Source organism: Leptinotarsa decemlineata, unplaced genomic scaffold, assembly GCF_025532065.1.
Source record: "Leptinotarsa decemlineata unplaced genomic scaffold, Ldec_3_MD MMD2_P_RNA_scaffold_2, whole genome shotgun sequence".
In the NCBI taxonomy this organism is placed as follows: domain Eukaryota; kingdom Metazoa; phylum Arthropoda; class Insecta; order Coleoptera; family Chrysomelidae; genus Leptinotarsa; species Leptinotarsa decemlineata.
In genome coordinates this window covers 744,482-757,912 of record NW_027412529.1, presented here as the reverse complement: position 1 = coordinate 757,912, position 13,431 = coordinate 744,482, and the positions used below count along the sequence as shown (strand labels likewise).

General features: G+C 33.6%; 1 protein-coding gene across 2 annotated transcripts in view; it reads left to right on the top strand.

The window, feature by feature from the left end:
- Positions 1-482: 482 nt before the first annotated feature.
- The window catches only part of LOC111509035 (putative ATP-dependent RNA helicase TDRD12), a 37,097-nt gene continuing 24,148 nt past the window's right edge, over positions 483-13,431 (top strand). The window contains exons 1-4 of one of the 2 annotated variants that reach the window (XM_074180804.1): positions 483-624; positions 6,080-6,439; positions 12,263-12,304; positions 12,528-12,617. In XM_074180804.1, coding sequence (XP_074036905.1) covers positions 6,145-6,439; positions 12,263-12,304; positions 12,528-12,617 — 427 coding nt within the window. In that variant the 5' untranslated portion in view covers positions 483-624; positions 6,080-6,144. The remainder of the gene's footprint in view (positions 625-6,079; positions 6,440-12,262; positions 12,305-12,527; positions 12,618-13,431) is intronic. The other variant, XM_074180806.1, reaches the window with a different exon arrangement.

Below are 13,431 nucleotides of genomic sequence, written 5' to 3'. Positions count from 1 at the left end.
AATCTTGCAAAGAAGGACTGTACTGTCTTTGAAGGACAAGCCTAAGTCACTTGGAAATGATTCATTACTCCACTGCTCAAGAAAATAGGCTATAAAACAGACTCACCACTATTATTTTCAGCACCTCGAATATGATGAAAGCGGAGGACCGATTATGGTTAATGAACCAACTAGAACTCCCCATGGGAACAGTCGTCAAGTTATGATGGAGTTTCTATCGCAGAGCAAATCCCTTGAATTCAAAATTGAGAACAAAGAGGATGGCATTATCTTCGGAGATATATTGTATAGAGATAAAGATGATAAAGATAGGTCTCTCAGAGAGGATTTAATACAGAGGGGCATTCTGATGGAGAACAAAACAGTTTTCAAAGGTATTCCTGATAACCCATTTCAAAACCGACTTGCTATACACTGCATTTTCCATTTTCAGCAATCAGAGAATCTATAAATGACTATAAGGAGAGAAATCTCGAGAGAATAGCTAAGGTATGCAAAAGTACCAAGGAAATTTTATGGAGTCTGACTGAAGGCGATGACCTTGATGAGAAATGCAACAAATTGGTTCAGAAATACTTGGATGAGTTTGATTCTCATGACGGTTTGGGCACTGATGAGGATGAGGTGAGTTTTTTGTTATCTAAATGCTTTCCACAGCTTGTACACTTTCAATGGCCATCTTTATCACCTACTTCAATATTGAACATCTGGTTCTTTTATCATTTGATGTGGATCAAACAATAATAATTGATACTATAGACCATAACTTATTAAGACTCAAACTAGAAGCTATAGGAGTTCGTGGTGTTGCTCTAGACTGGGCAACTTCTTATTCGGGCAATCAAAAACAAACTGTAGTATTATATTCCATAACATCCAAGACAAGAGAAAGTTATCATAAAGGTGTACCTCAAGGCTCTATTTTGGGCCTCTTTTCTTTATAATATTCACGAGTGACATAAAGAATACTGTGGCTGCAGATCAAATCATTCTCTATGCAGGTGAAACGAATATTTCAATGTCCAGAACAAATAATGAAAAACTAGTAAAGAATGGTAATAAGGCATCAAAGGAAATCAGTGACTATTGTAGCAAAAATGGACTAACACTAAACACCGCTAAGACCTATCATATTTGATTCTTACCAAAAATACAAAAATATGAATCCTGATAATGATCTCTGCCTAACAATCAATGGAAAATTGATAGAAAGCAAAGAGAGTATGAAGTTCTTAGGTGCTATGCTCAATAGGAAACCATATCACCACTTTATGTTCAAAACTCAGCACAATCACATACATTATTAGGAATCTGAGGGATGCAGTATCAGCTGATGCACTGAGAATTCTTTATTACGCACTGGCACAGTCAGCTATGCAATATGGGATAATAGTTTGGGGATCCTCAACTCACATACTAGGGGTTTTTCGTTCCAAAAAAAAATTAGAGCTATGAACAAAACACTGCAGGCCATTATTCATTCGTTATAGTTTATTAACAACGCCTAGTTTGTATACCTACCAAACTCTCATATACACACATCGGAAAAGTCTAGGGATATTTTTATAACATACTAAATATCATAAAAATAAATGCATGAGGTCGTTTAATTTTGATTAAATTGGTACACTCTACCACCTGTAGATTTCTATAGGTTGAACAAAGCCTGCAAAAACGGTAACTGATCTTTCATCAAGTTTTTTACAAACTGTAGGTTTTCGGCTAAAATGAATAATCTGAAAGTGTCGAGTTTGTACATTCTATGCAGTTCTTGCTCAGCAATTAAACTGGAAATATTGTGCTTTAACATGGAACGCCATCACTTACCATTGGCTGAGATGAATAGAGCTGTAGGGCTTCTTCAAGGTGGCATGCGACAAAATGATGTAGCTCTTCGTTTGGGGGTCTCCCAAAGTGTTATCAGTCGATTGTGGCAGCGTTTCCGTGAAACTGGAAGTCCAGCCGAACAACATCCAGGGCGAGGACGCGCTACAACTGCAGTTCAAGACCGTTTTTTGGTCTTAACCGCAAGAAGACAACCGACAATCACAGCACCTGAGTTGGTTAACGTGTTGCAGCAGACGCACCAGGTAACCATTGGTCGTGATACTGTCAGAAATCGACTGCATGAAGCAGATCTCCACAACAGAAGGCCACTTAGATGTCCACCTTTGTCGAGAGGCAATCGCGGTAGAAGATTAGAGTGGTGTCAAGAACATAAAAACTGGGATGCAAATGATTGGGCCACAGTTTTGTTTACAGACGAATCCAGATTTGGATTTCATCCAGATTCTCGTCGAGTAAAACTGTGGAGACGACCTGGAAATAATGAACGTTTGAGACACGTACAGGAAGTCCACACATACAGAGGTGGTACAGTAATGCTATGGGGCGGAATCATGAACGGCGGCAGAACCGATCTCGTTTTTCCAAATCGCTCCCTCACAGCTCGACAGTACCTCGACACCATTGTTCTACCTATCGTCCGTCCGTTTGCTGGTGCTGTTGGTGAAAACTTCCACCTAATGCACGATAATGCTCGTCCACATGTCGCGCGTCTAGTGACTGACTGGCTCACCAACGAAGGAGTTGATGTATTGCCATGGCCAGCACAATCACCGGACCTGAATCCCATCGAGCATGTGTGGGACATGCTCCAACGAAGAATTACTCCGCATAATGGGAACATTCACACAATGTTTCAATTGAGAGAGCTTTTAATCGCTGAATGGGCAAATGTACCTCAACAAGACATTGACAGTCTCATTTTGTCGATGCACGATAGATGTAGGGCCGTAATAAACCAGCGTGGAGGCCATACTTTCTATTGATTCCAATTTTTTTCGTATTATGATTTTTTTTCGGGGTGCCAAAGAAGAGCCATATTTTTTTTTTAGTTTTGCTTAAATGCGCACTCAGTATTTTTGACCATTTAATAAATTTTGTTGTAAGTTACATTCGTTTAATAATCACCCGTCAACTTTTTTTCCCTAAAGCGATCTAAAAAAAAAATATTGCCATTTTTAAAAATATCCCTAAACTTTTCCGATGTGTGTATTTAAAAAACAATATTTCAATTATTCCTAGAAATGAGTAAAACCATGAATATTTCACCGGAAATACCCTCAACTACACCAACCCAACCTTATAGTAGATTGACAGTATCAAAGAATCACCCCATGTGCTTTGGGGTTAAGCTATATAATAAGCTTAGTGAGGACATTAAATCCTCAAATATCAATGTCTTTAAAAAAATCTGTTTAAAACCCTCAAAAGTCAAAACTTATGCGAGCTAAGGATTAACGAGGTCTTACCTTTTAACGTGTGATTCCTAACACGGATATTAACTTTTTTTATGTATGTTTTATATTTTATATCGACTTTTTTATGTTTGTTTGACATGTTGAATTAGCCAGTATTTTATGATGTTATGTTTTTTTTTTGTCTAATGTGATTGTGAAGGAAAACTGATTCAATAAATGTTTGATTGATTGATATTGTATTGCGTTTATATTGTATTATGTACTTATTATGTTTAATTTAGTTTAAGATTTTACAAACTTATTTTTATAACCGTTGAATAAGATAAATAAATATTCAATTCTAACTTTACCATCACTTTATATTTATCTTCTAATTATGAATATTAAAAAAAGAGCAAGATACCTACATGAAAAGTAGTGAAATTCACCAACTCCAAACACTGAATAAAAATGACATTCGCTTACCATTCTCTAGGCTTAGTGTGGGACAGAATTCTGCAAAATACCAAGGAATTTTATGTTATAACCGTTTCAATAGAATCTTTGGTGAGATAAAAAAATGTAGTACCTTCAAAACAACATTATTCAATTACTTTAATGAAAATACTTTTTATACAATAGAGGAGTACCTCACTGTTTGATGCTTTGTATATACATGTATACAGGGTGTTCCTTAAACACATGCTAATATTTAAGGAGGTAATTCTTAGACCCATTTTAAGGAAAAAAACGTCCTATGAACGTATGTCCTAAACGCCTTAACTTTTGAGATACAGGGTGGCAAAGTTTTCAAAAATAATCATATAAACTTAACAAATATAAACTTAAAACTACCATAATTAAATATTCCTAACTAACCTAAATTAATAATAACTGAGATAATTTTCTAGACATCTTTGGCATATTTGGTACATATGTTTCATGCCTCAAGGCGCATTTTCTGATGTACAATTTTCTTAATTTTCTCTGCCAGTGGCGTACGTACGAGTTTTGAAATGTATATTTTTTGCCAAAAAAATACTACGCCACTGCTTTATCTTGAATTAAAAATTATTTTTAAAATCTCCATATTCATCGTGGACTTGGGGAAACTGGTAGTTTCAAGAAAGGGACTCCGGAAGGTAGACCTCGTGGAGTAAGAACTCCTGAAATTGAGGAAGCGGTGCTACAAGAAATTGAGGAACATCCTGAGACGAGTACGAGGAAGATCGCTAGAACTCTGGATATTTGTCATCAAATTGTTTGGCGTATTTTGGTTGATTTTTTGTTATACCCATACCATATTTCAAGAGTGCAGGCATTACTCCCCAGAGATTTTCCACAGCGTGTGAACTTCAGTCAGTGGTATCTACAAAGTATTGCACTAAATCCGCAGTTTGAGACACAAATTTTGTTCACAGACGAAGCAAATTTTTCTCGGAATGCCATTCAAAATTTCCATAACAGTCATGTGTGGGCTGAAGAAAATCCCCATGCAATAACCGAAACCCATTTCCAACACCAATTTTCGGTTAATGTATGGGCAGGAATTATAGGTGATCATCTAATAGGCCCATTTTTTCTACCAGGACGCCTTGATGGTCGTTCTTATTTACACTTTCTCGAAGAAGACTAACCTGGGTTATTGGAAGATGTGCCACTTGCGTTAAGGAATCGATTATGGTACATGCACGATGGCGCCCCTGCTCATTTCAGTGTAATTGTCCGAAACCATTTAAATACAGTTTATCCTAATCGTTAGATAGGTCGCGGAGGACCTCAGCAATGGCCAGCAAGATACCCTGATCTCAACAGTTTAGATTTTTTTTATGGGGTCACTTTAAAACTCTTGTGTATAAAACTCCCGTTAATACTTTAGAAGATTTAAGAGAGCGAATAGTTGCCTCGTGTGAAACTATACGAAATACGCCGGGAATATTTGAACGGGTGCGTAATTCCATGCGTAGAAGGGGGAAAGCATGCATACTAAGTGCAGGGGCCACTTCCAACAATTTTTATAATCAGTTTTGGTATTATTACTAATTAACAAATTTGTGCTATTCGTTTAGACTCACTGTCACAAAATAAAATAAAACTCGTTTTTGTGAAAAATTTATTTTTTTGCAGATTATGTTTTCAAATATTATTAGGGAATTGGTAATGCGTTATGAAGCAATTTTCAGATTCTCATTCGTTTTAGAATTGATCTAATTTCTCAATTTGCTTTCTGTCGATTTTTATTTTTTTGAGTGAAAATCATGCGTCGGACAAAGAAATACCAGGAGATCAAATTTTCTCAAAAATAAATGAGGATTTTAAAAATGATTTTATTTTGAAAAGAAAGCATTGGCGTAGTACTTTTTCCCCAAAAATATTCAATGCGAAACCCGTAGGGATGCCACTGTTTGAAAAAATACAAATTTGTGTACATCAGAAAATGTGCCTTGAGGCATGGAACATTTGTACCAAATATACCAAAGATGTCTACAAAATTATCTCAGTTATTATTAAAAAACTGATTATTTTTGAAAACTTTGCCACCCTTTATCTCAAAAGTTAAGGCGTTTAGGACATACGTCCATAGGACGTTTTTTCCTTAAAATGGGTCTAAGAATTACCTCCTTAAATATTAGCATGTGTTTAAGGAACACCCTGTATAAAGATTGTCTGTGAGTTTTTAATATTTTATTGTGAGCTCTATAATGTTTTTATGAGTTTTAATACTATATGTTTTGACTAGTCTGATAAGTTTCGTACTATTGTGTAAAAAACTTCAATGATGAATAAATCATCTGTATTGATTTTAGATTTTTCCTTCATGATTCGTTACCTTTCAGTTTTCCCCGTACCCATTCTCGAAACGAAACAGATCCAGGCACAGCAAACAAACAGCTTGTTAGACATGACGAATACTTCGGAGAGCGACTCTCCTAAAACGCCCCCGAAATCAGTCGTCTCAAAGAAAAAGCTCCTACTGGAAAAAATGCTTCAATACCGAAATGCGAAGACCGAGTCTGTGACCCCCTCTAGCACTTCGTACGCTACAGAGAGGGACGAAGAAAAAGTTGCGAATTCGCCAGCTGTCAAAGTTTCTCTCCCGATCAGCTCCAAAGGGAAAAAGATACTGGAGCAGATGAAGAGGAAGGGTAGAGAGAGAGAGAAAGAGGACTCTGAAGTGGAAACGCCAAAGTCAGCTGGTATGTTTTGTTGATTTTTCGTTTTGGATTTTAGTTGTTAGACAGAGGTATTATTTATTTTTCTACGTTTTTTATAAGCCATGAGAGTATTCATGTTATTATACGTTTTCATTAAGCAATAAAAGTTGTTCTTGTTATTAGCTGATGTGTTTTTATAGTTGATCCAGATTTCATACTGAGGATACTCAAAGTTGGTCTGCAATAGTTTATTTTACCATCCATAGAAATCTATTTACTTGATAATTTCGTTTATTTAATGATAATTTCGTTTCTGAGACGTACAGTCCAGTTTTTTGGCTGATCGAACTATTTCTATCTCGGTAGGTTGAATTGGAGAAAAGTATCATATTTAACAGAACGAGAACAGTCTCTTTCAGATCGGGAATATCGGTGTCTGTTTCTGAAATACTCGCCAAAAAACTCGAGATGTCGAATTTCGTTTTTCGGCTCTACTGCCTCCATTTAGAAGTAGATGGGCAAGGCGGGAACGAGCCCACTTCAAGGTCGTGCGTCAAGTGTTTCAGAGAGAAACGTGTGACGTCATCGGCGCAGAATGGAATGAGTATCGTAGCTATTCAAGCGTGGAACTCGGCCCCCTTAGTACTCCACATCACCGATCGGCCCCCCTTGAGATTCCGCCTCACCCCTCGGCCCCCTTGTCACGTTCCAGTCACGTGATCCTAATTAAAAAAAGTTTATAGTTATGAGAATAGAACCCAGGACGTCCGCGTGGTAGACATTGTTTTTCGTGTTTCCATATGACAGTAATCTATCATTTAACGCATTCCGCTAACCAAGTACGCATCATCAGGAAGTGACCAACGTCTGTGCTTAGTCGTATGAAGGTTCTTTTTGCGAATTTTCAGACTCCTGAACGGAACCTTGTGGAACACTAAGCCTAACTTCTGTTACAGAGTGGTGTCGGTCAGCCAATCAGAATGGAGGAATCAAATATCGCTCGATTGATTGTGTTAGATGAAATTGAACTGAAGAACGAGGGTCGAATAATAATAATAGTGATAAAACATTAAAACTTTGAAAGTGACGTAGTCAGCGTGGGAGGTGACTACGTCACCACAATAATTCCGCTACATGAAGTTGGTGGTCTTGACAACCCAGCTAATTTTAGGCCAATTGCTTTGCTACCTGTCTTGTCTAAAGTTATAGAAAAACCGGGAAAAAACCAAGTAATATTCTTCCTCGAGAAAAACAATATAATAAATTTATTCCCGTTTGGGTTTCAGTCTTCGAAAGGTACACAAGGCGCTATATTTCCATTCCTGGAAAACCTGTACACCAATCTCAATGAAAGGGAATCTGCTGCGGCTATGTTTTGTGACCTATCCAAGGCCTGCGACTCTTCGCTAGCTAGAAGTTTACAGATTTAGAGAACCTGCTTTACTTTGATTTGAGACGTACCTTTCTCATCGGTGGCAGAATGTTCTATTGAATGGAATTTCATCAGAGTAACGTTTCATTGACTGTGACGTCCCACAAGGTTCCGTTTTGGGGCCGGTGTTGTTCTCATTTATGTCAATGACTTAGTCCATGTTAACATAAGTGGTAGTTCACATGTTTCGTTGGCGGCACCACTATCCTAGACATAAGGAAGGTGAAATAGTGGTGTGATTTCAATCTTTTCAACAAACTGATGATAAATAAGGAAAAATCACAAAACATGATTGTTCCTATGGCTTCGCCATTACCTGAATTCCAGTGTGTCAAATTATTGATCTTTACTCTGGACAATAGGCTAAATTGGTCAAGCCACAAATTTCACTAGGTTGAATATAGTGTTTTTCTCACTCATACAGTCTCACATTTCTTATGGAATTCTACTTTGGGGAAATTCTAGTGATGCCCAGTGCATTTTTATATTACAGTTAAAGTTTTGAGAATAGGGATAGAGTCAAAAACCGAAACTCGACATCTCTAGTTTTTGGCGAATATTTCAAAAACAGACACCGATATCCTCGATCTGAAAAGAGGCTATTCTGGTTTCTCAAAATAGGAAACATTTATCCAATCAACTGACCATGTATGTCTTACCATTTCCGACATATATATATATATATATATATATATATATATATATATATATATATATATATATATATATATATATATATATATATATAAATTGGATAATGTTAGCGACTGGAGAAATGTATGGTAAAATGGATTAACAGGGTCTCTCAGTCAAAAAATCAAAAATCAAACTCTGCTTTACTTTGCCAAGCTTTCGCTTCTAATGGGAAGCTTCTTCAGGGCCTATAATTTAATGATTTTTGAATATTTTCGCCTTTGAATAATATTACAAATCATACTTACAGTAAAAATGAGTGAAAAACAATAAATTGAAGATAGAATTGACATAAAAGTTAACATGTATACGATTTTTTTTTTTTTTTTGTGGGTTTGACAAATGTCATACCTTCACATAAATGTCATTTTTCAATGGGTATGATGATTTGATAATTTTTTACTGTAATGAAAGAGTTATTGATTGATACATCTTTCATTATTATTATGTTTTTGATGTAGTTCTAGTAAATTACTATATATACTGCTGAGATTATCAATGTCAGTTTTCTTATTCATACAATCAGAAAACTTATTAATTTCCACCATTTCAAGAAAAAGGCGTTTGGAAATATTTTTTTCTGTATGTAAAACTTTGATATTAGAGAAATTTGGTTTATGACCTGTTTCTATAGAGTGTTGTGCTAATGCACATGATTTTTTATTGAGCTTTATATCACTTTTATGTGAAGTTATTCTATCATTAAGAATTCTAGATGTTGTTCCAATATAATTCAAGTTACAATTATTACAAGGAATGTTATAAATCACATTCGACTTTTTTGTTGTATCAGTTTTATCTTTCAATTTAGTATTCAAATTCTTTATAGTTTTAATATTTTTTTGGCATACTTTGATATTTTGTTCATTATGAAAAAGTTTTATGATATTTGAAGATAAATTTCCAAGGTTAGGTATAGATTTATAAGAAATATTGATAGGTGAACTATCATTACATACATTTCTGTTAATTACATCAGAATTTGTATTACTGCCAGTATTGAAAATTATTTTATTAAGAAGTTTTCTGGGATAAGAATTATCGATCAGTATGTCTCTAAGAAGTCTGAGATTTTTTTGCTTGAGGGAAGGGTGTACTAATTTTTCTATTCTTTTTTTCAAACAGAGTATTAAATTAATTTTAACTGATTTTTTGTGAAAGGAATAGTAATTGATATATCTTCCTGAATTAGTAGGTTTGACATACCAATCTGTAATCAAGGAATTATCAGTTTTACGAATAACTCTTGTATCAAGAAAAGGAAGGGTCTGATTATTTTCTATTTCGATAGTGAATTGTAACTTCTTATCATATCTATTGACAACATCAAGAATTTCATTAGATTTGTCATAAGGTATTGCACAGATGACATCGTCAGCATATTTCTTTAAAAAGGGAATTTCAAAACTCAATTTGGGAAGTATGTTTTCAAAAAGATCGTCCATTACGTATTGAGCTATAATAGGAGAAATAGTAGCTCCCATTGGTGTACCAAGAATTTGTTTATAGTATTTACCTTCGAAAGAGAAATAACTTGAGTTGAAGATGAAACCAATTATTTCAATAAATTTTTTTTGGTTTATTGAACATTTTTTATTTATATCATTCCATCTTTTGATAATACTTTTCTCCACTAGATTCATAGGTATATTGCTAAAAAGTGAAATCACATCAAGGCTGATCAGAATATAACCAGGGGGTAGTGATTTTTCATTTATGAAATTGGAAAAATCGAAAGAATCCTTAATATAGAATTCATTTTCATAATTATAAGCATCAGTGAGAATTTTAGTGATCATTTGAGCAATTTTGCTATTTGATGCTCCAAATAGCAAAATTGCTCAAATGATCACTAAAATTCTCACTGATGCTTATAATTATGAAAATGAATTCTATATTAAGGATTCTTTCGATTTTTCCAATTTCATAAATGAAAAATCACTACCCCCTGGTTATATTCTGATCAGCCTTGATGTGATTTCACTTTTTAGCAATATACCTATGAATCTAGTGGAGAAAAGTATTATCAAAAGATGGAATGATATAAATAAAAAATGTTCAATAAACCAAAAAAAATTTATTGAAATAATTGGTTTCATCTTCAACTCAAGTTATTTCTCTTTCGAAGGTAAATACTATAAACAAATTCTTGGTACACCAATGGGAGCTACTATTTCTCCTATTATAGCTCAATACGTAATGGACGATCTTTTTGAAAACATACTTCCCAAATTGAGTTTTGAAATTCCCTTTTTAAAGAAATATGTTGACGATGTCATCTGTGCAATACCTTATGACAAATCTAATGAAATTCTTGATGTTGTCAATAGATATGATAAGAAGTTACAATTCACTATCGAAATAGAAAATAATCAGACCCTTCCTTTTCTTGATACAAGAGTTATTCGTAAAACTGATAATTCCTTGATTACAGATTGGTATGTCAAACCTACTAATTCAGGAAGATATATCAATTACTATTCCTTTCACAAAAAATCAGTTAAAATTAATTTAATACTCTGTTTGAAAAAAAGAATAGAAAAATTAGTACACCCTTCCCTCAAGCAAAAAAATCTCAGACTTCTTAGAGACATACTGATCGATAATTCTTATCCCAGAAAACTTCTTAATAAAATAATTTTCAATACTGGCAGTAATACAAATTCTGATGTAATTAACAGAAATGTATGTAATGATAGTTCACCTATCAATATTTCTTATAAATCTATACCTAACCTTGGAAATTTATCTTCAAATATCATAAAACTTTTTCATAATGAACAAAATATCAAAGTATGCCAAAAAAATATTAAAACTATAAAGAATTTGAATACTAAATTGAAAGATAAAACTGATACAACAAAAAAGTCGAATGTGATTTATAACATTCCTTGTAATAATTGTAACTTGAATTATATTGGAACAACATCTAGAATTCTTAATGATAGAATAACTTCACATAAAAGTGATATAAAGCTCAATAAAAAATCATGTGCATTAGCACAACACTCTATAGAAACAGGTCATAAACCAAATTTCTCTAATATCAAAGTTTTACATACAGAAAAAAATATTTCCAAACGCCTTTTTCTTGAAATGGTGGAAATTAATAAGTTTTCTGATTGTATGAATAAGAAAACTGACATTGATAATCTCAGCAGTATATATAGTAATTTACTAGAACTACATCAAAAACATAATAATAATGAAAGATGTATCAATCAATAACTCTTTCATTACAGTAAAAAATTATCAAATCATCATACCCATTGAAAAATGACATTTATGTGAAGGTATGACATTTGTCAAACCCACAAAAAAAAAAAAAAAATCGTATACATGTTAACTTTTATGTCAATTCTATCTTCAATTTATTGTTTTTCACTCATTTTTACTGTAAGTATGATTTGTAATATTATTCAAAGGCGAAAATATTCAAAAATCATTAAATTATAGGCCCTGAAGAAGCTTCCCATTAGAAGCGAAAGCTTGGCAAAGTAAAGCAGAGTTTGATTTTTGATTTTTTGACTGAGAGACCCTGTTAATCCATTTTACCATATATATATATATATATATATATATATATATACAAATTTGTGGAGATCAATTCATGAGGTGTAGTTTATGAAATAACTATGGATCTTCATCAAGTAACGGCCGAATCAATCAGAAAAAAAAATTGCAGATTAACTTCACATATCTTCAGCATAACCATGTTTTTTTGTTTTTTTTTAATGCAGCAACAGTTACGGTCACTTCCAGCAACTTTACTGGGACTGAAGGTAAGATAAACATATTTTTTCCTCTTTTTTTTTTCCAGTGTTTGTTGTTCTGTCACAATTTTTTTGTTCCACATTCTGGTTTATATTGTTCATTTGTTCTGTTGAAATATTTTGGAGTATTTTCAAGCATTTGTAGTTAGATCAGTTAGTTCAGTTAGATCTGAATCCTTTTTTTTTTTAATTGAATGACGATGTCGGATAATCAATAATTTTCGTGTTTTAGGTGCCAGAAAATTCAATTTTGTTCCAGGAGGTTCAGAGAGATCATATTTCAACGTGGGTGCTAAGAAAAACACGAATCGATATTCATATGGTGAGCATTTTAAAGAAAATATAAATATATAATAGGTTTCGAAATGAAAAACTAAATGTTTTTTCCATCCAGCGTACATATACTGTAACACATGTACAGCAATGGACCCATGACTACTCTGTTATATCAGCTAATTACACTGAATTCGTGCCTTTAACAATTAATGAACTAAGAAATATTATATTCTCGCTTGACAAAACTAAGAAAGCAGAAATTTTAAATGATAATTTCTTAAAAAAAAGCTTTGATGTAGCTGGGTACGCAATATTAAATTCAATTAACACATCACTTAGAACCGGTGTGTTTCCAGATCAATTTAAGATTTCCACTGTTTTTCCTGTACCGAAAATTAACTCAATTAAAGCTGAACATTTTAGACCATTAAATATACTACCAACTCTTGAAAAAGTGTTAGAAATGTCTGTATATAACCAATTAATTCAGTACTTTAATACCAATAAATTGTTTATAGGCAACCAATCAGGTTTTAGAGCTAGACACTCATGTGAAACGTCTCTACAATTTTTAATAACTGAATGGAAAATTACAATTGATAGAAATCAGTACATTGTTGCGACATTTCTCGACCTTAAAAGGGCATTTGAAACAATTGATCAAAATATTCTACTTGAAAAATCAAAATATTATGGGATATCGGGGATTGTTTTCGATTGGATTCAAAGTTACTTATTTAACAGAAGACAAAAAACTAAATTTGGAAAAGAATTGTCAGATGAACTTATAATTGAGAGTGGCATACCCCAGGGTAGTGTGTTAGGTCCGTTGCTTTTTATTATTTACCTAAATGATATTA